The following is a 21,188-nucleotide window of genomic DNA, read 5'->3' on the forward strand; positions in this document are numbered from 1 at the left end:
TGGTTACATTAGAAAAAAAAAAAACACCTCTAGAAACTTCCTTTGTTCGTCTTTGAAAAATGTTATTGTCATTTGTTTCCTCTTATTTATTTTGAAGCGAATACAGCAGCTTCTACATTTGAATATGAAATGAAAAATCATAACCAAAAAAGGATTACAAGTGTTAATGGGTAAATAGTAGTGATGTAGTGATATGAGATAAAAGTTAATATGATTTCTTGATGTCATGAAGGCTGCCTGCACAACAAACACACACACACACAATAACGCTTTGCACCACATGAAAGCCCGAGATTAAATTAAGATTTGTTTCTGCTGAGAATTTCACCTGCTTGTTAAAGATGTGACAACAGTCTGTTAGTGAAGTACGTACGCCAGGTGTGTTGACAGTGATTATAAACTCCATTTAATAAAACTAATAGAAATTAAATGAACTTCTGATTGCAGACAGTTCTGTAATGACAAACTGCGCCATGACATTTTTCAGCAATTTGTTCGCCTGTCATAACTATCAAGCTTAATGATACTATTATCACTGTGAAAATGTAGAAGTACAGCAAGTAGCTAACAAGTATTGGGGAAGGGATAATGTGTTTTTTCTTCTGCTTGTTTCATAACTAATTTAATGATTAATCACCATTTGAAATGTTTAGAGATTTATAGATAAACAAATACACAAGGAGCTTCTGCTGAGAGGAACATAAATTCATCTTTTATTGAGTTGAACCTTCGACAGACACAGATAGTCACAATTTTTCAGCAAGCAAAGGAATAAGGGAAGGAGGAGGCAACAACAGGGCACAAAGATCAAAACATGTCTGCAGCGAGTGGAAAGGAGAGCGTCTGAGGGTTCGGGAAAGAGAAACAAACAAGCCCATCATGGGAGGCGACACTGTGCTGAGATGTGAAACACTGATTTCTTTTCCCTCCATAAGGCTTTGTTCAGGATTTGCTGCAGCTGGCCATAGTCACTTAACTCAATCACTTGCTTAAGCATCAGATCAATATACAGTAGATACACTGCATTATCCTTGCATTTAATGTATCTGCAAACTAATTAGTCTTAATGCTTTTAATTGTGTGTTTAGGGCCTTGATAAAACGAGCTGTCTTATCTTAGTGTTATCTATCTGACATGGAAATGTAACATGTACTGTATATATGTGTGTTGCTTATGGCTCTCAAAGGGCACTGGGGTTGCGGAAGTTATGCCCAGCAAAGTGGGCCTGGTCCCCCAACTCTTCCTCAATCCTGGGAGGGAGAGGAGGGAAAGGTTTTGAAGAAGACAGAGGGAAAATCAAAGCAGGAAGAAAGACATTAAAGTGGAGGAAAAGAAGAGAAATATAAACAAGGAATGGCTATATTAGATTTTTTTACACACACATATATATATATATATATATATATATACATATATGCCGCACATGCAATGAAAACTCACCTCATGAGCTGATTGTATTTGGCCAGACGTTCAGATCGACATGGAGCTCCAGTCTTGATCTGGAAAACACCAAAAATACCAAAAGATATTGATGTTATACAACATTATCACCAACTGACTAGTGATGGCTTGAAGGTTAGAGAAGTGAACTTGGAATCAAAGGTTTGCAAGCTCGAATCCCGCTGCTCACAGGTCACTACGCTACTGTGGGTCCACAGCAGCACCTTTGACCCCTGCTGTTGGCACCGCGGCAGCCCCCTGCTCCTTGCATGTATAGTTAAGGTTAACAGGATGGTTTAAATGCAGAGATAGAATTTCACCATAGGGGATCAACAAAGTAGGCTTTCTTTTTCTTTTCTGGTATTTCACATGTTGTTCATCAACTTTTTGGTCATTAAGATGTCAAAAATGTACATTTAAAAAGCATTCATTCTTTAAGAAAAAAAGCTTTTTGACTGGGACAATAACCACTAAACAGTATTAGTAGTTAACCACTGTGATATCAGCATCCAATGGCTCCCATCTTGGGGTGGATTTATCATTTATGTCTCACATTATTATTTAGACATCTCAGTTTGAAATAAAGTTTTCCTCGTCTTGCATTTCATGGGTGAGGTAATTATTTCGCTTTATAGACAGTGTGACTTCATTTTCCACTGTCAACATTAATAATAGTTTGTCCACAACAACTGCTTTTTTCAGTGCAGTAATCCATTCAACAGAATCCTTAACAGTTTCAGTGGAACAAACAAGAATAACACTATTCATCAGTTATCATATGGCCCAACGTTGTTTCCAGTTTTTTACAGTGAGAACAATAAGAAACATCTTTAAAATGATATAAACAAGTTATCTCCCACATTTTCTTTTCAGATCACCTTCTGGAATGAATTTTATATTCATCTTGACAGGTGGCAACGTTACGTAATGATTGACATCACTTACATCGAGTGACTCCCTCTGGCATTCAAAAGCACGGCCTACTATACTGTTTTGTATAATGTGGCTAATATTGCATTGCATTGTCTTATTCATCAGTTTATTCCTGAGCAATATTACTGTTGAGAAGCCACCACACTGCTTTATCTAGTTTTATTGCTGTTTTTTTATTGCCTTGGATCCATTCAGTAATATTGCTCTGTCTTGTAGCTGCATTATGTTATTTTGTTCTAAGTTATTCATACAGAAAAAGCCCAGAACATCTCAATGTATGGATGGGTAAAATGCACTAACTAATAAAGCAACTAAATTAGGACAAAGCCAACACTTTTCATGGCCTTTGCAATGTTACCTGTCCGGTGCAGAGCCCCACCACCAGGTCAGCGATGAAGGTGTCCTCTGTTTCTCCTGAGCGGTGGCTCACCATCACCCCCCAGCCATTCTCCTGAGCCAGCTTACATCTGAGAGACCGCAACAGAATAAACAGTGTGGATACATCTGTAATGTTCAGAAAAGCAGATGTGGCTCTATGTTTTTGTTTGAATACACAAAAAGTGGACTCACGCTTTGATGGCCTCTGTGACGGACCCAATCTGGTTGACTTTGAGGAGCAGGCAGTTGCAGGCCTTGTCCTCCACGGCTCGCTGTATCCTCCGCGGGTTAGTGACCGTCAAATCATCTCCGACCACCTGCACAGGACACACAATGATGTCGCACATGTGCATTTTCTGTGCCACAAAAGACCGATCAGATATCGTTGTTGATGTAGTTCTGGGGAGGAGAAGTGGTTAGTACGTGCGCCTCAGAGCAAGAATGTCTCCAGTTTGAAGCTGGGAGTGTAAAAACAAGCATTTGAGGCTGAATATACATAGCAGTGTAAAAAAAGAAGAAGAAGAGATGAGTAGTATATGGGTCTGAAGCCCACAACTCCACAGCACCATGCTGCTCTTGTGTCTGTCTGTAAGGACTCCCTGTAGCGTCCACAAAATCATGTGTGAATAAACAGCTATCGTTATTGTACACTCAGTTTTCCTGCATGTCGAACAATCTTTCAAAGGGACCCATAACTTGCAATTTGAGGGAACAAATGTGACACCCTGCAGGCATGTGATCTGCAGGGCCACTGTCTCTTATGTCATGTGGAGTTAGCCCTTGTTAATCGAATCATTGATGAATAGATACAAAAAATAAATAAATGAATCACATAATATTTTATTCTTCTAAATAGCCTGGTATTATATTTTGCTGATGAACTACGAAAGACAGTATTGAAAATTCACTATGTGGTTATAATGGTACAAATAATTGGTAAAAATACATTTTCTGTATAAAATAATTACAAAGCTCTACTGCAGTGTAACTACATAAAAACCAGAAGGTAAAGAAGAACAACCAGAAGATACACTTTGATATTAACATTAGGCAGGAGTTTTGTTGGAGTGCTCATTGATCAGGTTAATTATCTGGAAAAAAATGTTATATAAAAAATACTGTTTCATATAAACTACCTTTTAAAAATGTCATGATTTGTATCAATAACTTAATGAAATGTTTTTCAATAAAAGTACTTAAGTGTCCCTGCCAAGACCAGCAGAGATAATTCACCTCCTGATAACAATGCCAGAGAGGAGAAATGAGGAATTGGAAATCCTCGCGCTGCTGTTACTGAGGGTACTTTTATTATAGTGTTTTAAAGTGTGTAATTTAATTCATACTTCAGTATTATTTACACAATTGAACCTGCTTTGCTACTTTTAAAATCACAAGTTATTACCGAGCATACATGAAGTTTGTATTGATTTTTAAATATTTTTATTGATAGTACGTTTATTCTCTTAAAACAAAAAATATAGTAGGATTTTTTTTCTTTGTTTACCACACAAATTAATGTAATGTTTTCTTTTGTTTTTTTTTATTCTGTATTGTTTTGGGAAATGTGCTTCGAACATGGACAAATAGAATTGAAGTCCAGCGGCTGACAATGAAATCAACGTTGAAATATTGAAAAGTAACTAATATTCAGAGCTGTTTTTGATATAGTACTTTTACTTGTAAAGTGAATGCAATATAACTATTACAATTGCAATATATCAGTAGTTCAACTTGATAAAAGCTGTCAGTATACTTTCTATCTCTAGCTTAATGACATATAGTAACTTCTCACCTGGATCCCCACTGAGCCTGTGAACTGTGACCAAGCAGGCCAGTCATCCTGATCAAAAGGATCTTCAATGGACACCACTGAAGGTAAGGAAGAAAGACAAGTTTATTTTGCAGCCTTAGTTATATATATATATATATATATATATATATATATATATATATATATATATATATATATATATATATATATATATATCACATTTCTCATCGTGGCTCATCTGGTGGCAGCAGCCTCTCTGGGTCTGTTTATTTGGAAATATTTATAAATGTTTGTGTAAGTTTGAGCCTGAAGTCAGTTACATGTGTTCACAAACCCAGAGTGGATATGAGTGTGGTCTGTGGTTTCTGTGGCCCATGGACATTACAGCCACTCAGGCTGAGCTCTGGGTTTACAGCTGGCACGAGGAAACATTGTAAACAGTGTGAGTGAAGCTACAGAAACAGAAAATCTCTGAGGGAACCATACCGGACTAAAAGCAAAAGGCTGTCCGTCAGAATGTAAAATCCTGAGAGCTCAATCAACCAGCCTGCGAGTGAGTTTTTTTTTTTTAGAGCTATAGAGCACTGCACTTGATATTTATAACTTTTTCCTTTAAAATCTGAACACAAATCAACGACTCATGAGCTCCTATGGGATAAACTGATACATGTGTGCAGATGTGCTGCAGTTTAATTCAGGTGAGGGCATCAGGTATTTGCTGCTTAGACAATTGTGACAGTTGCACTAATGTTTTGTTGTATGTTGTCTGTCTCATTTTTTGTTTCATTTTGATACTTGAGGGGTGCACTTCCTTTTTTCCAGAAACACCCAACAATCTAGATGGAAGTAACGAATGTCAATTACTCCTACTACTGTAATGAAGTGGTTGATATTTGCACTGTTTACATTATCATTCACTTCATTATTGCATATGTCCACAATTGGAATTATTATTTAACATTTTCATCTGTAGCTTCTTCCATATTTTCTCCCCAAAAAACTGGTATTTTTCACATATTTTAATGTTCATTTGAGGGTGCTTAACGTCACTAATTTAGATTTCAGATGAGTAAATTGAGTCAAATATCCACTATTGACAATGCAAAACAACATACACTGCTTAAAAAGGTAACTTATGTGAGAAGAATGCTGTCCCTCTAATTGTACTTGAGTACAAGTTTTCAGTACAGCTTCCAACACTACGAATAATTAATTCTGACTCTAAAGAAGCACAGGTTATCATGGGATTACAAGGGAGGGCTTTAATCTCTCCACTCACTTCACACATCGCCACATACACACACACTTTCCCCACAAGCAGTTTGCACACCATTGACAGGGTAAAGAGCCACATCAGAGTAGCACCCTGTGTGCCAAATATGCACTGTAGCGCATAATTAAAACCTCTTTAACAAGCTCGTGTGTCAGGAGGGGAGAACAGCCTCTTTCCAGCTCTCTTTTTCTCCTTCCATCTAAAAGGCCATAGAGGAGATTTGCCAATGAGAGATAAACAAAAAAGAAACTAGGCGAGAGCATGTAATACGAGGAGTGACGCAGTAACACCGAATCTGTCTTTCCCTGAAACAGTAAAATAAAGATTTGTGTCTTTTTTATTGACACATTCTGTGAAATAGCTCTTCGAGTGTTGTTCCTCACATAACCATAAAAATGTGGTTGATATTACATCACATCTTGATACCACATTTTGATATAATACCTTGAGATCACATCTTATGAGTGGCAATAACTCAGGTGGACAGGTCGTCATCCAAAGTCAAGATTGGACATTTTGTTCTCCGTCTCACACTCTCAATGTGTCAATGTGTCCTTGGGCAAAGCATTTAACCCCAAGTTGTTCCTCCTGGAATCAGCTTGTCTGATCGTGTGAGGCAGTTTGAGACTTTTGGAGTGCTAACGCAGGCTATACAAGTAAAGCCTATGTGCCCTGTTTCCCAGCACACACCTGGGTAGTTGTTGATGAAACCTTGGTAGATGCTGGCCAGCTCGTCAGCACTAATGTTGCGAGCAGCGTTGGGTGGAGACTTGAAGTCCAGGTCATATTTTCCCTCACTGAAGAACTCTGAGGCAGCGACGTCCATCCCGATCACCACCTTATCTGTGAAGCCTGCTTTCTCTATGGCTGTTTTTATCAGCTCCAGCGCTAATGGAAGCAAGAGAAGCAGGTCAGATTGTGTGGGTGATGGTCAGTTGGTGAAAGGGTGGTACATTTATGTGTTTTGGTGGTTGTTGCAGTTACCTTCACTGTTCTCCTGTATGTTGGGGGCAAACCCTCCCTCGTCTCCCACATTTGTTGCATCCTGACCATACTTCTCCTTGATGACATTCCTCAGAGTCTGGTAGAGCTCCGCCCCCACGCGCAGAGCATCCCGGAAAGACTCCGCCCCAACGGGAAGCACCATGAATTCCTGCATGGCCAGTCTGTTACCAGCATGGGAGCCCCCATTGATCACATTAAAAGCCTAGAGGAGGGGCAGGTGAGGGATATTTATAACTGCATGATTCGTTTAGGACACAGCTTTTTTTAAAGTCTTGGATTATGAACCCTCTTTACAGAGTGTGAATCTCACACACCCCAATACCCAACTCTCCATCTGCTAAGTAGTACATTTAGGTTGAATGGAATACCTCCGAATGTTTTTTTACGTCTTAAGATTTTATTGTTTATTGCTTTTGGGGCTCAATAGCGATACAAGTTTTGTTAGCTGGAACACGTGGCTTGCAGTGAATCCTGTTTTACTATTTTGATTAATCACTTCTTAAAAGATGCGAGTTAACAAAATTTTTTTACTTTTAACCTTCATTGATTTATTTTTGTCCTTTTTTTTTTAAATCTAAATTTTAAATGGAAAATGCTAGAAGAGGTGTTCGCCTGTCCTCTGAAGTGTGCCTATAACAGCAGATACCTATCCCACACTTCAAAAATCACTGATTTATGAGCAATTCCATATGAATACATATGATGATACGTATAACTCACAGGGACTGGGAGGACCAGCTCTCTGTTTCCTGCCAGATCAGCAATGTGGCGGTACAAGGGGACACCTTTCTCCGCTGCGCCAGCTTTGCATATGGCTAGAGAGACTCCAAGAATAGAATTGGCCCCAAACTTAGCTGAAGGGGAAACGGAGAGGCAGGTGACTCAGCACATGGATGCAGCGGGTAGTCACTGGTGCAGAAACATGTCAGTTCCTATATATTCCATCACTGTACATGAGTTGTGAAGAGGGCTTACATTTGTTTTCAGTGCCATCCATTTCAATCATCATGTTGTCCAGCTTGTCCTGCTCCAGCACACTGATCCCCTGAAAGCAAAGCAAGATATCTCTAACACACCAAAGGTATTCATTTTAAATATGACCTTGCTCTTTATTATTATTTTTGTTCTCCTGTGTTCTGCAGTGTAAATATTTGTGACTCACAGCCTGGATGAGAGCCGGTCCGATGGTGTCGTTAATGTGAGCGACAGCCTTGGTCACACCTTAGACAGCAGGAGAGACATTTTTAAACACAGACAAACAATGTCGACTGTGGAGGAGAGACAGAAATACAGAAAAGATGTAGAGGTGAAGGAGACACATCTCGTAAGTGCTCACCTTTGCCCTTGTAGCGAGTCTTGTCTCCATCTCGGAGCTCCAAAGCCTCATAGATGCCAGTGGAGGCTCCACTGGGCACGGCAGCCCGAAACAGACCTGAAACAGGGTCAGAAGACTGGTTGATGGACTGAAGAGGGACTTGTACGAAGCAAGATTTTAACACTACGTTAACATTACACAAATCAACACATTTGCTTTGTGAATCGCTGTTTATATTTAGATGAAAAGAGCCCGACTAATGTTTCTACAGTCAAACAGAACTGATGATCCAATGGAAAGCTTTGGAGAGGACAAGACATATTTTTGCATGTTTTGTGGCTGCCATCAGTTCTCCTATATGCTTGTAAGGGGAAAGCAATGGGGCTATTTGTTTGCCACCTGCAACCTCACCACCAGATTCTACTTAATCTCACACATGGCACCTTTAAGGAAAATGACATGAAAAAAACACCTATTTTCAGTGAATTTATTTATTAACCTTTTCCTGTATGCAGATCAACTTCCACAGTGGGGTTTCCCCTGGAGTCCAGGATCTCCCTGGCAACAATATTCACTATCGACATCCTGAAAAAGAAAAAAGCGAGCATCAGGCTCATTTCTCCATTCGTTCTGCAGATTAGAGTTCAATGCTCATATTCTAAAAAAGAATCACAGACTTATTTCATTTTATTCAGATTACATGATGAATCGGGAACTGGGGCGAAATAGGAGGTGTCTTTAAATACGGTTGCACACAAAAAAACGTTCCGTCAAACATCCACAGCAGTCATGAAAGAGCTTTTCACTGCGGCCAATGGAAGTGTGGCGGTGCCTGAATTTGACATTAGTCACAAGGACTTCACACTGTCTTCTTCACATGAACACACATTGTGATGATAGTGACGCAGCCTTGGGGATGGAGAGCTGTGGAAAACAGGCACCGTAGGAAAACACACACACACACACACACGTACACACACACACAAACAGCAGGAAGAAACACACATCAAAAGCAAATAATGGGTACCTGTTCAGAAAAAAAATCTACTGTCAGCTTGTTCCAAACCACAAGTTCAATTTCTGTGTTGCTTCAGTCAGGCACTGAGGAGGCGAGCCAATGGAGAGATGAGGTGAGAAAAACAGAGGTGGAAGAGATGAGGAAAGAAGGGGGAGGAGGAGGAGGAGGAAGAGGAGGAAGCTTAGAGGGATGGAGGAAACGAAGGAATAGATCAATCTTTTTAAACGTTACCTGCAGCGTGTTTGAAGCCTGGTGGAGAAAGTGAGCGGATGTGGGTGCATGAGAAGGAGTGACAGAGGGAAGGGGAGGTGGGAGGAGAAGGGGTGCAAACGTATGACACACGGGGGGAGGGGGAGCGTGTGAGTCATTGGAAGATGGAGAGAGGAGAGGAGGGATCGAACCGAGGAGAGAAAGAGGAGGATGGAGTAAAACGAGTCGGAATTATGTGGATTTCTTTTGGTGCCTGTGAATATGTGAGAAAAAATAAACAAGATAAAATCTGCGTTGTGGCTATTTTTGGTTTTGACTCCTCGTCACAGCCTATATTTTCAACTACAGGCTCGTGGTGCTCTGGCAAGCCTGTAATTTGTTTAGCTCTGCATGCTGTGTGTGCATCTGCTCACTACAGTAACATGCATGACATGTGATGACATTATCCCAGAAAAGTGAAGACGTAATCTGAGCGGACTGTCACACACACGCAGTGCTGTTTGGTGTTATCCATGTAAAGGCTTTGCTGGAAGAAAAGAAAAAGAAAAAAAGGGAAACACAGATCTATGAACTTCAGATGTGGATGAAATACAGAATGTATCACAACAAAGAGACCACACATCCCGGCAAAGACGGCGTAAGATCGGCTGCCTTGTCAGGACCGTTAGAGATCTAATGATGGAGATTAAAGCAGACAAGAAGACAGGTAGACAGGTGACAGGAGCCGCGGCTGCTGGAGGGTGGGCCTGCATGTAGAAATAGTTGTGGTTGTAATTAAAGATACAGCGGGCACAGACGGGAGACAGGCAGGGAGCCCGCCGCAAGAGTGATTAGTCAAAAAAGAGAAAGTTTATCATGGGTTGCTCCACTTGCTCTCGCCATCTGGATGTCACGTGACCTGCAAAAATGGTCGCAAAGGGGAAAAGGGGGGGGGGCTATGAGCATGTGTACAGCTGAATTATCTGTTCACTGTGTAGATTAGCACGCCATTCCGCCACTCTGAACTCAGATCTGTTGATACAGGTCAAAAGGAAGTAAAGATGAGGAAACAAATACAGATTTAAGTGCCAATATTCATTTTGTCCTTCCACCTTCTTGCATGGGGTGGCACTATGGAGAACAAAGATGTCCACTCGTTCTCATCCCCTGCTACCTCCATTTTATTCTTATCAAAACATTTGATAATTTTACAAATCAATTTTCATTTCTTCTTTTTTTCCTCCAACTAGAAGCCATTATACATTGACAGTTTTGGAAATCAAACTATTTTAAATGTCAAAGTGCATTGAAATAACTGAAAAAAGTCATTGACATTCCAGGACTTTCTAATCAGGAGCTTCAGGAGAAGTAAAACAAAGGGATGTCAAACATGTGACCCATCAGTAATGGCCCATCAAATATTTCATGATAAAAAACAAACGTAGTAAATGTGTTTTCTATATAATTTACAGAGAACTGCATTAGCAGACATAATGGAGCTCTGGGATCAGAGATGCTGAAGTAGCAGTAGTGTCAACGCTGTCTTGTCATTGTGTATTTTATGAAAACCTGAACAGTGAAGGCTGCTGAAGTCATTTGCCCTGAGAGGTAGAAAGCTTTTCCCAACATCCGCAGAAAGAAAATCGAGAAAAACATAGCCATGTATATAGAAAACTCTTGATGACTTGTACACACCCCTCTGTTGCACTGTGCATGGTGTTCTTATGAATAAAATACGACATCGTTATTCATTTATAAATGTGCGAATAGTTTTTTTCTGACTTGCAATGTGACAAACTGATGCTTCATCCCAGATTTCCCTTTTCTCATAATGTCTTACTTAAACTTATGTCACTGCCTATAAACCTGGTTGCAGCGTTCCATAAGACGATACGAATGAAATAGTGAAGCTGCAAAGAATTCCTTACTTGGTAAGAAAACACAAGTTGTAGCGTTTCAGATGTTTCTTTCCAGATCTCTATTCACGTATCAGAAGGACGACATTTCAACCTCATTTTGTAATTTCCTCTGTAATTCGGTATGAAAATTTCTTTGGGGTTTTTCACCAAATAAGCTAAATTCAGTACAATGTGGTAAAAACGCTTCGTCACAATTCACAAATCACCACAGCGATGGAAGTAAACCATCTCTCCTTTTGGATAAACCTCAGCAGCTTTGAGGACTCCAGGTTTTGATTATATTCTTATCTAAACCTAGAAAAGCCTCATTTAAGAGCTATATCTATACAGTGCATCTATACATTTGTCTGGAAGTCACATCATTCAATATATATTGACAAACACAGTAGAACTTGAAGCTTGTTCAGAGTATCAATCAGAAAAAAACTTGAAAATGTCTTGCATTCTGTAAAAACACCTTTCCAACAGTTTATATGGAGTCAGCTGCCTTATCAAAAAAACAACTTTCTGCTCACAGGATTCACAAACACAACATGTATGAAAAACATCTATTTGCAAATATATTTTTCAATGCCCAAACACAAGTTCATGAATAATTGCCGCCAAAAAAGCAGAATTATAAGAAAAAAAGGCGTTAAAAAATGTATTTCTGATGAACATACAGAAAGTATTTGCTTCACTTAAATACCAATAAAAACCTCTACAAATAGTTTTTTAAACATTATATGATAAAACATGTGAATGAGCATTGAAAAATATATTTATCACAACAGGCAGTCACGGGACTAAACTAAAATGACTTTAATAAACTCAAAAGGAAATTCTTAATATCATTGCTCCACACAGAAATCTGTGACTCCTTTTATCTACATATTTATTTCGACAGAGATATTTCTTTATGTTGACGTCAACGAGTCAAACCGCATACAGCCTTGCTGAAAACTACACTTGAAGTCATTGAGTCTTATTACTTTCACTCTGCAACACCAAAAACACTTCGGACTTCTGACGACTAAGAAAACTAACGCAGCATCACACGACACACACAACCTGGTTTCCCCAAGAAAGTCAGTAAAACAACTTCAAACACCACAAAGGAGACCCATCTTGTAATTATCTAACAATGTTTAATGAACTTTTATTGAGTTAGATTAATTAGATAACAGTATACAATTCAAATCACTGACACACTAGTGTCTTCACAAACATAAATGGACTGTACAGCAGATGCACTGTATACTGTAGCACTTTAGTGCAGTGGCCAAAGACAAATGTCAAGTTCTGAGAATGAGTGTTCAGTGATGTTGTATGTGTGTATATGTGTGTGTGTGTGTGTGTGTGTAACAGTAGAGAAGCTGAACTGCAAATGTAACTACTAAGTGAATGAAGTTGTTGTTGTGTGTTTGTGTAGTGTGTGTTTGTATTCTATGTTGCTCATGTATACACAGTCCAGTCATATCAAACATTTACGACGGGCGGGCGGGCGGGCGTCCGTCTTTAGCATGTTCACAGCATCGGGGGAATCGTTCCTCCACTCCTTCCATCCAGTCGCCTCATCAAGTTGGACACCTGCAGGAACGGACGGAGCCACAGGGTTCGTCACGCCCAATTCAGATCAAACTCAACCGCCACGAAAGCAAAAGTGTTATTATTATTACTATTGTTTTTCTTTACTTTAAATTATCTGAGTCGGTTTGCTCTGTTGTTCCAGAGGAGCGCTCTGCTGTCTCCGAAAGGTGTTAAAGCAGGGAGATCGCACCTTAATTTTAGGGGGGGAAAAAAAAAATACGAATAAAAAATTCTGGCATCTCTTCGTGTTCTTGCATTCGAGTTAAGAACTGGTATAAACTAGGGTGAGTCGCAGTGCTTATCTGTGGCGTTTGGAGAAGTAAAGAAGTGAGGAGTAACCGCATGAAGATAATAATAATAATACACTTTATTTATAACGCACTTTACATTTAAACAATCTCAAAGTGCGAGTGAAAAAAAAATGTATGTAAAAAGGCAGGTCAAGAAAAGAAAAACAGTTAAAAGTTTAAAAGGAACACATTAAAACACAATTCAGAGAAAGATGTTTTGTCACTTTACTCACAATTACAGCACACTTTCCTTGTCCGTCTTCACACTTTTGTTTACCACTGGGGGTTATTATTAGTGATTTACATCACAGTGCTGTCTCCCTAAGTCAACATCGAAATGATGTTTGTGTTTGCAAGCATACACAAACGGGTCAAATTTAGTTATTTACTTAATCTAAATTTCACGTAAATACTTTTATATCTGATGCCTTTCTTGTGTAAATGGAGCTGCTGCGATGGCAGATGCTGTGGGATTCATATACAGGTTTTTGTTTAAGAGAGATTTAATGAATAAAAGGGCATCTATTGAAATAATTTCTACTTTTAATCTGCGAGTACATTTTACTCATATACTTGAGTAAAGTGGACCGTTTTGCAGTGTGATGATTCGTCTCTTATTGACCCAAATGGGTTCTGTAATCCTGGAGACTTCCTCACCCAGAGGTTTTATTATTAATGTTTTATTCATCGCTATTCAACATGTGTTTATCTACACGTGTGAAAATCTCTGTTTCTCTACTTTCTGTTCAAGCGACTTCACAACCAACTTCGAATGATCAAGCACTAAATCCTAATCACAAAAATGGTCACATGACCAAACATGACAGATCACAAATTCAAAAGTGATTTTTTTTTCCCCTTCAAATTGACATGACAAAAGCTCGACACCTCATTTTCAGAAGAGCGGCGCATGTAATGACAACATCTGCGGAACAACTGAAGCGAGGCCGAGTCTGTCCCGGGACGTCTCTTACCGTCTCACCAGTCGTAGCGTGGACGGGTGGGGGGCTGACGGTGTCTAGGGGACTCGTGTCGATGACCTGGTGGGGGCGATGTGCTAGGAGGGGCGGTGAGAGCCAGCTGCTGGCCTCCGGCTCGTCGATCGCGGCCGTAGTCCAACCCGCGCACGTTGGGCGGCGCGTATCTTCCTGCCTGACCCCTCCACTCCTCGTCGAACGCGTCGGCCTCGCCTGGCAGGAACAGAGAGCGGCACTCAGATTCAACGTCCACGCGTTCGCCTCCATTCGGGGAGGACTGACAACCTGAAACCCCCGCGTGACTCACTCTCGTCCAGGTTGATGTAGTCTTGCCGTTCTTCGCGGTCTCCGGTGCGACGATTTCGTGAGCGCTCCATTATGTGTGCCCGGTCTCCGATGTGGTGACCGATGGCGAGGCGCTCTAGGCCGCTCTCACTGTCCCTCATCGACTGCCGCGTCTCACGGATCTGAGAGGAGAAGCGCCGGGCGGCGCGGTTTACTATACCAAGCGAACAATCTGCCCTCTGGATGAACTCGGGTTGAAATGTTTGGACGACAGCTGTGATATTTATACTGTACATGATCTATTTATTGTCACTACAGTTACAGGTGATTTCACACATTAATGAGGCCCGAAGGCTGCAGCCATGCTGGGACTAACAAATCATTAAGGCCTCGAGTCCAGTCAGGCAGTGAGCGGGGCTGCTAATCCTCCTTATCTAAACATTTTAACTACCAAAAGTGACTCTTACCCCTCCGGGGCCTGTTCTTGTTGCACTGGTCTGCTGATAAACTTTAGGAACTCCTATGTCTGAGGAGGAATAAGAGATCACTGTTGAGGAGGAAAACGTCTGACAGTTTGGCGTCCCGGTCATTCGCTCCTGGAAGAAACAAAATAAGAAAAATTACAGTGTGAATTTTCATTTAATGTGAATATTACCCTCATTTTATTTGAATACGATAAATGGGAATGCTTACCATGTTCTCCATCATTTCTCCCATCATGCCAAACATATCCATGAACCCTCCACCCTGCAAACAGCAACAGGTCATCAAGACATAACGTCCACTGAGGAAACAAATCAGTCATGAAGCTCTGGAACAAACGGCTCGATTCCTCTCTTCTGTTTTAAAATGTATTTTATGCTTTTGTTTTGAAATGAGACCATTTGTTTTAATGTAAATGTAGATTTTTTTCCCCCCCAATTGGCTTTTAAATTACTGTGTTATCTGTTTTTGTTGCGGTAAATTTTGTTTGTTTCTGTGAAAGACGACTGCAACATAAAGATTAAAACAGTGATGTCAGGCCAGGGTCTAAGATTTGCAACGGTTATATGCGACCACAGCTAAAACTCATGGAAACGTTGTATTGGAAAAAAAACTTCAATGCACTCTTACTTTTAGATTTAAAGACGGTTGTGTTTAGTGATTTGAGGTTAGTTCTCATCTTCAGCATTTAAACCCAGGGAACCCAACACTTTTCCAAAATCAATATATAATCCTACAGTGGCCTGTTAATCATTAAACTAGAAAAGATTTCAAAAATGCGTTGCTCAGGACAGACGTCTCCATCGCCATAAATCGTCCCTCTTTAGGGTGTTTTCACACTTGTCAGGTTTCCTTTGCTTCAGACAAATCCTGATGTGCTTGCTGTGTCTGCACGGTCTTGTGGAGGTGTGAAAGCTGCGGTCTGAGCCCAGGTGAGCACCAAACGAGTGGGCCGGGTGGAATTGAAACGCAGGTAACAGCTCGCGTCCAAACAAACCCAACAGCTTTAAAACGGAAAGAAATCCAGGAACTTGGTGTACAATTACTGTTAAAAAGTGGTTCCAGATGTACAATAGTTATCTCCTGGAGTATTTTCTTTGTAAACCCTGAAGGCCTCTGTTCCCATGTGATGTTTCCAGGCGACCGCGCCTTGTTGAGCGCGACATTGCGAGAGTGATGTTTGACTCGACATGGAGTTGGGGCTGCGGATGTACCGATAGAGAACGACCGTATTTAATGATCACCAGTGGTGGAATTCTTATTTTGATTCAGATGGGTGTACAATAAAAATTCCCCACCGAAATACTGTAATTTTCTAGTGCGATAATCCCACACGTCTCACCTGCCAACGCTGAGGTTAAAGGAGTTCAAAGGAGCGGACACTCACCATCCCCATCATGCCGAACGGAGCCAAAGGACCCGCCTGCAAGATAAGGCAATCTTTGGACTACACCAACCTCACAAAAAGACACAACCGAAAGACACGTTTGAAGTTAGGAGACACTATCTGCGGGCGTAGAGGGACGTTACCTGTCTGCGTGGCGCACGAGGTGGCTGAATCTGTGGAGCAAGCTGGAAAGGGTCCATGCCGAATGGTCCGAACATGCTTCTCATCTGCTGCCTGTGAGCTGCAAACGGATCCCTGAAAGCAGCCAGAAAGATTGATCTAGTTATTCATTCATTTTCTAATTGTAAGACTGTGCGGAGGATGGTCGTGCAAAATGTACTCACATGGGTGACGGTAAGCTGAAAAGAAAGAGGGAAACTGAAGTCAGTTGCATACTAAAAACTTGGAATACAACTGAATATTTAACTACTTTGTTATTTCTGCATTTATAAAGTAAAATGTTTCAAGACTTTTTTTTTGATTATGAAAATTATGGCAAAAAACACACATGCTCTTAGGAGAAACATTTTGGGATACAGTATTTTTTATTTTCAGGGCATACGTTTGAATATTTTTTATATATATACTTCAGTTTATGTCTAACAAAAAAAACAACATTTTAAAATTGTTCTGTTTAAATAAAAATGTGAGAATTTATTTTACTTAATTTCATATCTGTGTTATGAATTTAATTTTCTTTGGTTTTAACATATTTTCTCAATCATATTGATATCAGGTTTTTTTTATAAACTGTATACATGTCCTCTTCATTCTTATTTTGTATTCACTCATTGTTTTGTCCTTACACTTTATCAACTATCCAACTATCTATCTATCTATCTATCTGAGAAGCACTTTGAATTATAATAACCTGCAGGAAGCTTTTTAATATATTCATTCGCTAATTTACTCTCTCTCTCTCTCTCTCTCGAACTACTAGTACATTAAGTGTTTTTCAGGCATGTTTAATCAGAGTATTTTCATCATTAACTCGTTAACTGCAGCAGAAAGCTATTGTCACCATTTACTAAATCATGCACCATAACCTCGACACACTAAGAAGTGTGTTTCATAAATAATCATGAAAATGTGTGCCAATCGAATCCCCATTAATGTTATTCCACAACTGAGTCAAGGTCGCCTCAGAATGGTTTTCATACAATTCTACACGAAGTCAAAATGACAAGGAAAAGTCTATCCAAAGGCTATTCATTTCATTTTTTTTTCTTTTTCCAAACTACTTCATACCAAAATTATGTCTTCATCCAAACGACAACACTGAGACTTCCATTAACTGAATCAGTTTAACAGCCTTCACTGACACTCATTGGGCACCAAACTTGTATTTTTACTTCGGCCGTGTAAACAGTGATGCCACATACAGTTTGACGCATAGCTCTAATAGAAGCCACTCATGAGTCCCTTCACAGAGCAAACTGAATTATTTAAAACTAATAATAAAGGGCTGTGTGAAAGAAAGGGAGAAGATTTACTGTACCTATGTAAACTAGTTTCCTCAGAAGAAAAATGCATATTTAAAGTAGTTATGAAGAGTGAGGTGACCTGCTGCAAATATAATTTCCATGCATTTCACTATACCCACAAAGGTGCTTGGTATAAATCTAAAGCGCCCGGTGGATTAAGCCGTTAGTGACTAAATTACAAGCTGAATATTCAACCAGGCTTTCAATTAAGAATGGTGTATTAACACTATTATCTATCCACCTATCTATCTATCACGTCTTACTGCACGGGGGCATGAGTAATATCCTGCTTTAACTAATTACAATAACATTTTTTCAAATGAGTCTTTATTGGCTTGTTAATCATTTGTGAAGTGTATGGTGTATGTGTATATATATATATATATATATATATATATATATATAGTATTTTATTATTTAATATGTTAATACCTAATTTACAGCTTTCAATTTTGCTTTTCTTTTACAATTTGTCTGCTTTCTAAATGATGAGTCCACGGTGTTTTCTGCCCTCTGTACCACTGTAATGCTGCTGGAATTTCACATTTCAGTCAGGAAAACTGCAGAAACATCAGTGAAGTGCTTTCTAATCATGTTTACGATAATGGAAAAAAAGAATTGTAGTAAATGTTCTGCCAGATGGGGAAAAAAATGTGAAAAGTACTGCTGATTGCACCTTGAAAACATGTGTTTCGATAGTGTTCCTATCGTAATCAAACAGTTTTCTTATTTGTTTTTACTCTTTTCTTCTTAGGAGTTTGTCTTATGAACCTTGAAGCCCTCGACACTATTTCATTGACAAGACTTAGCGTTGACAATGTGAAGTTTGCATGTTCTCTCTGTGGCTGGGTGGATATATATTGACACTCTTGTCTCTCAGGTCTGAATGAATCAGGTCAGATGAATGTGTCTCTATGTTTTGCCCTGTGATGTACTGATGACCTGTCCAGAACATTCTCTGCATTGTAACTTATATCAAGAGGTAGAATAGAAGAAAATTCGAACAATCTAATCTCAAACACTGCTGGAGTCTTATGTAGGAAGTTGTAAAAGTAGTATTGACATTTGCACACGACTGCTGATGCTATTAAACTCTTCATTCAACAAGGCTGCTACAGGTTTATCTATGCCAATTTTAAGAAACCATGATGAAATATTGCTGTTTTCCAATCCTCACTTGTTGGTGTTTTTAAAGCTAGTTAATCAACCAATAAACTGCTCCGATATGCAGAAAAGAGGATTTGAAAGCAGATTAAATCGATGCCAATCGATTGGTTTGATGGTTACGCGGGGACATAAAGCAGGAAAATGCCGGAAACGTGTCAACACTCTCCTTTAAGATACATTTGGGAAGTTTTAAAAATGTTCTAAATTGTTGATTCCAGCTGTTGATGGCTCATCCAGATGCTGCTGAACACTGACAGCTTCTTTTTGTTATTGTCTATCCAACATGGTGGATCAGTGGAGGCCCCCACAGCTGGCTGGAGTAACGGAGCAAACCTGTTCTCAGGCTCACTGGGGGGAAAAATAATAAATAAATCCCACCTTGGATGTCTGGATGTGCCCACCCACCGCCGATAGACCCCGGGGAAAGCAGTGTAGGAGAAGAACCGGGTGAATGTCAGTACTCACATCATGTACGGGTCGTCATCGACGTCGGTCAAGAACCGAAACATGCTCGGTGATTTAACTCAGCTGGCTGATGCTAGCCAGCTAGCAAGGTAAACAGTTGCGTTATATCGAGGATCAAACTGGAAAAAACGGGTCCAAACTCCGAGCGGGCCGACACGGAGGACCTGTGAGCGGCTCCTTGTGGGAAACGCTAAAGCGCAGCTGCTGTTTGTGGAAGCGACAAGCAACTGAGAGTCGGTGCAGACAGTAATTTCCAGAAACCTGGAGCAAACATGAAAACGGAAGTCGATGCTCTGACAAAGGGAAGCAACGCTGCTGTCAAGTTAGCATCGGGGCTAACCGCGGCTACTTCCGGAGCAGCGGCGCCTTCAGAATAGAGTACGCTGCATGTCAAGTTAGCATTGGAGCTAACTGCGGCTACTTCCCGGGCAGCAGCGCCCTCAGAAAAAAATAAATATATATATATTTACAAGTGGCCCAACAGGAACTTTTATAAACGTTGTAATGTCAAAATTGTATATCAATCCTTTTACTGCTCTTCTATTCCTTCCTTCCTTCGTTCCTTCCTCCCTTCTCTTCTTGTATGTTCCACATTGGTGTACCTGTTGTTCAAAAGAAAAAGTAATTAAACACTAATGTTACAAAATCAAGTATGCTCACATAAGAGTTTCTGTACCTGAAAATAAAATGTGCATATATGAGTGCTTCAAAATGAAGTGTCTTCATCCAGGAGTCTGGTATTTCAATGGTTTAATAACAAAGTGTCTTCACACAGAAATAGGCATGCTTTCAAAGTGCTGTCTTCTAATAGCCGTCTTGTCCTTGAAATAAATTGTTTCCGAAGAGGAGTGTCTAATATTTCGAAATAAAATGTCCTCACACATAATTCAATTCAATGCAATATTATTTACATTTTTACCAGGAAAAGAACAACTTCAGTACTCCACATGAACAGAAAGAAACCACTGCAGAACCAGGCTCAGACATGTTAGATTTCTGCTGTTCCAGTTGGGGTTTGTGGCTAGACAGAGAGTGAACAATAGGACAGTGACAGAAAGCAACAAGCAAGAAATTTGTCAAAAGAGAGCAAACGAATTGACCAGGTGCAGACTTGATGGGGGCAGATCACAAACTTCCAGTTCTACTATTGAAAATCCCCAGGAAGGTGCAGAGACAGCAGGAGAGAGTCAGAATGTTAGTGACATGTAAGTGTGAAAATGTATGGAAAGTGAGAGAGGAGAGAAGAGAAACTCAGTGATGTTAATGGCTCTCAGCAGTCTAAACCTATAGCAGCTTAATGAGAAAATGGTCAAAGGGAACCTGAACCAGAACTGACTGTAAGCTTTTTTAAACAGGAAAGTTTTAACCCTAACCTTAAAAAGAGAGACTGTGTCAGCCTCCTTGATCGAAACTGGAAGCTGGTTCCACATGAGAGGAGCCTGAAGCATAATTCAAGAAAACTCAACAGGATGATAGCTGTATAACTTTGAATCGGGGTCTTCTGCCATTTTTGAAGAAGAAATGGTTGATGGGTTTGTGACAGCTATGGGGAGCGTTTAATCAATTTTATATTCTAATAGTTAGTATTTTGTTTCATGTCATCACTGCTCAGAGTTAACGACACAAATAGGGGAGAATCTTTGGTCCACAAAGTGTCTCGATAGATAGATAGATAGATAGATAGATAGATAGATAGATAGATAGATAGATAGATAGATAGATAGATAGATAGATAGATAGATAGATAGATAGATAGATAGATAGATAGATAGATAGATGCGATGTGTCCAGCAGGGGGCAGTGTTTACATTCACAGCTGGGACGAACGCCCGTCTGCTTT

The 21,188-nt window shown here is 40.0% G+C and overlaps 2 protein-coding genes across 4 annotated transcripts; both read right to left on the reverse strand.

Annotated features, from left to right (window-relative positions):
• Positions 1 to 686: 686 nt before the first annotated feature.
• Positions 687 to 9,427, reverse strand: LOC308113997 (gamma-enolase-like). 2 transcript variants are annotated; one of them, XM_080470609.1, is made up of 13 exons: positions 9,365 to 9,427; positions 8,615 to 8,700; positions 8,137 to 8,232; positions 7,963 to 8,021; positions 7,776 to 7,845; positions 7,521 to 7,654; positions 6,780 to 7,002; positions 6,486 to 6,683; positions 4,544 to 4,620; positions 2,944 to 3,068; positions 2,732 to 2,840; positions 1,441 to 1,499; positions 687 to 1,250 (listed from the first exon to the last, which is right to left on the reverse strand). In XM_080470609.1, the coding sequence occupies exons 1-13, from the start codon at positions 9,412 to 9,414 to the stop codon at positions 1,181 to 1,183; spliced, it is 1,356 nt and encodes a 451-aa protein (XP_080326735.1). In that variant the 5' UTR covers positions 9,415 to 9,427; the 3' UTR covers positions 687 to 1,180. The 2 variants fall into 2 exon arrangements, with proteins under 2 accessions (XP_080326735.1, XP_080326736.1); XM_080470610.1 differs by lacking the exon at positions 9,365 to 9,427 and adding an exon at positions 9,143 to 9,346 and having other exon boundaries at positions 692 to 1,250.
• Positions 9,428 to 10,486: 1,059 nt separating this feature from the next.
• Positions 10,487 to 19,689, reverse strand: mlf2 (myeloid leukemia factor 2). 2 transcript variants are annotated; one of them, XM_080472146.1, is made up of 9 exons: positions 19,349 to 19,689; positions 16,577 to 16,591; positions 16,376 to 16,487; positions 16,233 to 16,268; positions 15,056 to 15,109; positions 14,830 to 14,958; positions 14,385 to 14,544; positions 14,075 to 14,290; positions 10,487 to 12,810 (listed from the first exon to the last, which is right to left on the reverse strand). In XM_080472146.1, exons 1-8 carry the CDS (start codon positions 19,390 to 19,392, stop codon positions 14,079 to 14,081), a joined length of 762 nt encoding a protein of 253 aa, XP_080328272.1. In that variant the 5' UTR covers positions 19,393 to 19,689; the 3' UTR covers positions 10,487 to 12,810; positions 14,075 to 14,078. The 2 variants fall into 2 exon arrangements, with proteins under 2 accessions (XP_080328272.1, XP_080328271.1); XM_080472145.1 differs by having other exon boundaries at positions 12,351 to 12,810; positions 14,083 to 14,290; positions 19,349 to 19,643.
• Positions 19,690 to 21,188: the final 1,499 nt, after the last annotated feature.

The sequence above is a fragment of the Lipophrys pholis genome (assembly GCF_963383615.2).
Source record: "Lipophrys pholis genome assembly, chromosome: 9".
Lineage (NCBI taxonomy): Eukaryota > Metazoa > Chordata > Actinopteri > Blenniiformes > Blenniidae > Lipophrys > Lipophrys pholis.

Excerpts from the sequence above, each read along its gene's own strand:
- LOC308113997 (XM_080470609.1), bottom strand. The coding sequence starts at position 9,414 with ATGCACCCACATCCGCTCACTTTCTCCACCAGGCTTCAAACACGCTGC. Across the intron at positions 7,846-7,962 it reads GACCGGCTCTCATCCAGGCT|GGGATCAGTGTGCTGGAGCA; the intron begins GTGAGTCACAAA and ends CTTTGCTTTCAG. Across the intron at positions 6,684-6,779 it reads CATACAGGAGAACAGTGAAG|CGCTGGAGCTGATAAAAACA; the intron begins GTAACTGCAACA and ends TGCTTCCATTAG.
- mlf2 (XM_080472145.1), bottom strand. The coding sequence starts at position 19,392 with ATGTTTCGGTTCTTGACCGACGTCGATGACGACCCGTACATGAT. Across the intron at positions 16,269-16,375 it reads CTCGTGCGCCACGCAGACAG|GCGGGTCCTTTGGCTCCGTT; the intron begins GTAACGTCCCTC and ends CTTATCTTGCAG. Across the intron at positions 15,110-16,232 it reads CGTTCGGCATGATGGGGATG|GGTGGAGGGTTCATGGATAT; the intron begins GTGAGTGTCCGC and ends TGCTGTTTGCAG.